This window comes from Micrasema longulum, unplaced genomic scaffold (assembly GCF_059751315.1).
Source record: "Micrasema longulum isolate JH-2025_06_02 unplaced genomic scaffold, ASM5975131v1 h1tg000548l, whole genome shotgun sequence".
Classification (NCBI taxonomy): Eukaryota; Metazoa; Arthropoda; class Insecta; order Trichoptera; family Brachycentridae; genus Micrasema; species Micrasema longulum.
Genome location: NW_028277744.1, coordinates 256,152 through 257,094, shown reverse-complemented (window position 1 = coordinate 257,094; position 943 = coordinate 256,152). Strand labels below are relative to the sequence as shown.

The 943-nt window shown below is 36.9% G+C and overlaps 1 protein-coding gene across 1 annotated transcript; it reads left to right on the top strand.

The window, feature by feature from the left end:
* Window positions 1-328: 328 nt before the first annotated feature.
* On the top strand, window positions 329-709 carry LOC148280705 (uncharacterized). Its single transcript, XM_088227961.1, has one exon. It carries the CDS (start codon window positions 329-331, stop codon window positions 707-709), a length of 381 nt encoding a protein of 126 aa, XP_088084087.1.
* Window positions 710-943: the final 234 nt, after the last annotated feature.

The following is a 943-nucleotide window of genomic DNA, read 5'->3' as shown; positions in this document are numbered from 1 at the left end:
TATGTATATTCGTACATCCAGCTTAATTTTTTTGAAAATCAAATTTAAGTTATGTTTTATTTATTTAGAATACAAATAGATGTGCAGGATAAACGATTATAAATAGATACTAAAAAAAAGAATATATAAAAATAGTAGAGCCTGCCATCCAATAACATGTGTTTCCTGAATTGTAATAAAATAAAGTGACGATGGTTTAAACTGTATAAAAAATAAAATGACTAGTAATTGAAACAATTTTATTCAGATAAAATTTAAATTAAAGAAATAGGGACAAACAAAGTAAATAATAGGAAAGAAAAAAATAATGAGGAGTGGTGAAGGATGAATGAAGGAAAGCAGGAGTGGACTAATTAAAAATGTTGAACCATGGCTGATGCGTAAGCATGGAGAAGTAACCTTCCGAATGACTCAGTGCATGACGGGACATGGAGTGTTCGGTAAGTATCTCAAAAAAATCCAAAAAGCCACAACGGAGGCATGTGTGTACTGCGAGGCGGAGACAGACGATGCGGAGCACACGCTATTCCGCTGCCCAAAATGGTCACCGGAAAGACAAACGATGATGCAGCAAATGGGGCATCAAGAAGTAACACCAGACAACTTGGTGAAAATCATGCTCCAAAGCGAGACAAACTGGAAGAATGCAGCTGGTTACATGGAAAAAATTATCCTGAAAAAAGAAGAAGATGAAAGACAACACGAATAAAGACACAAGCAGCATCGTGGTAGGCCGTAAGGCGGGAACACGACTGCAAGGAGAAAAGGGGGGGTTTTAGCCGGTGCGAGTCCGGCACTATCCAGAGATGGATGTCCATAAGGGATTTCCCCCCCACAAAAAAAAAAAAAAAAAAAAAAGGAGTGGAAAATTGCATTTGATTTGATGATGAGAAATAAAGAGCAAAAAATAGACAAAACGTCTGTTCTTTCCATTCCTCAACAT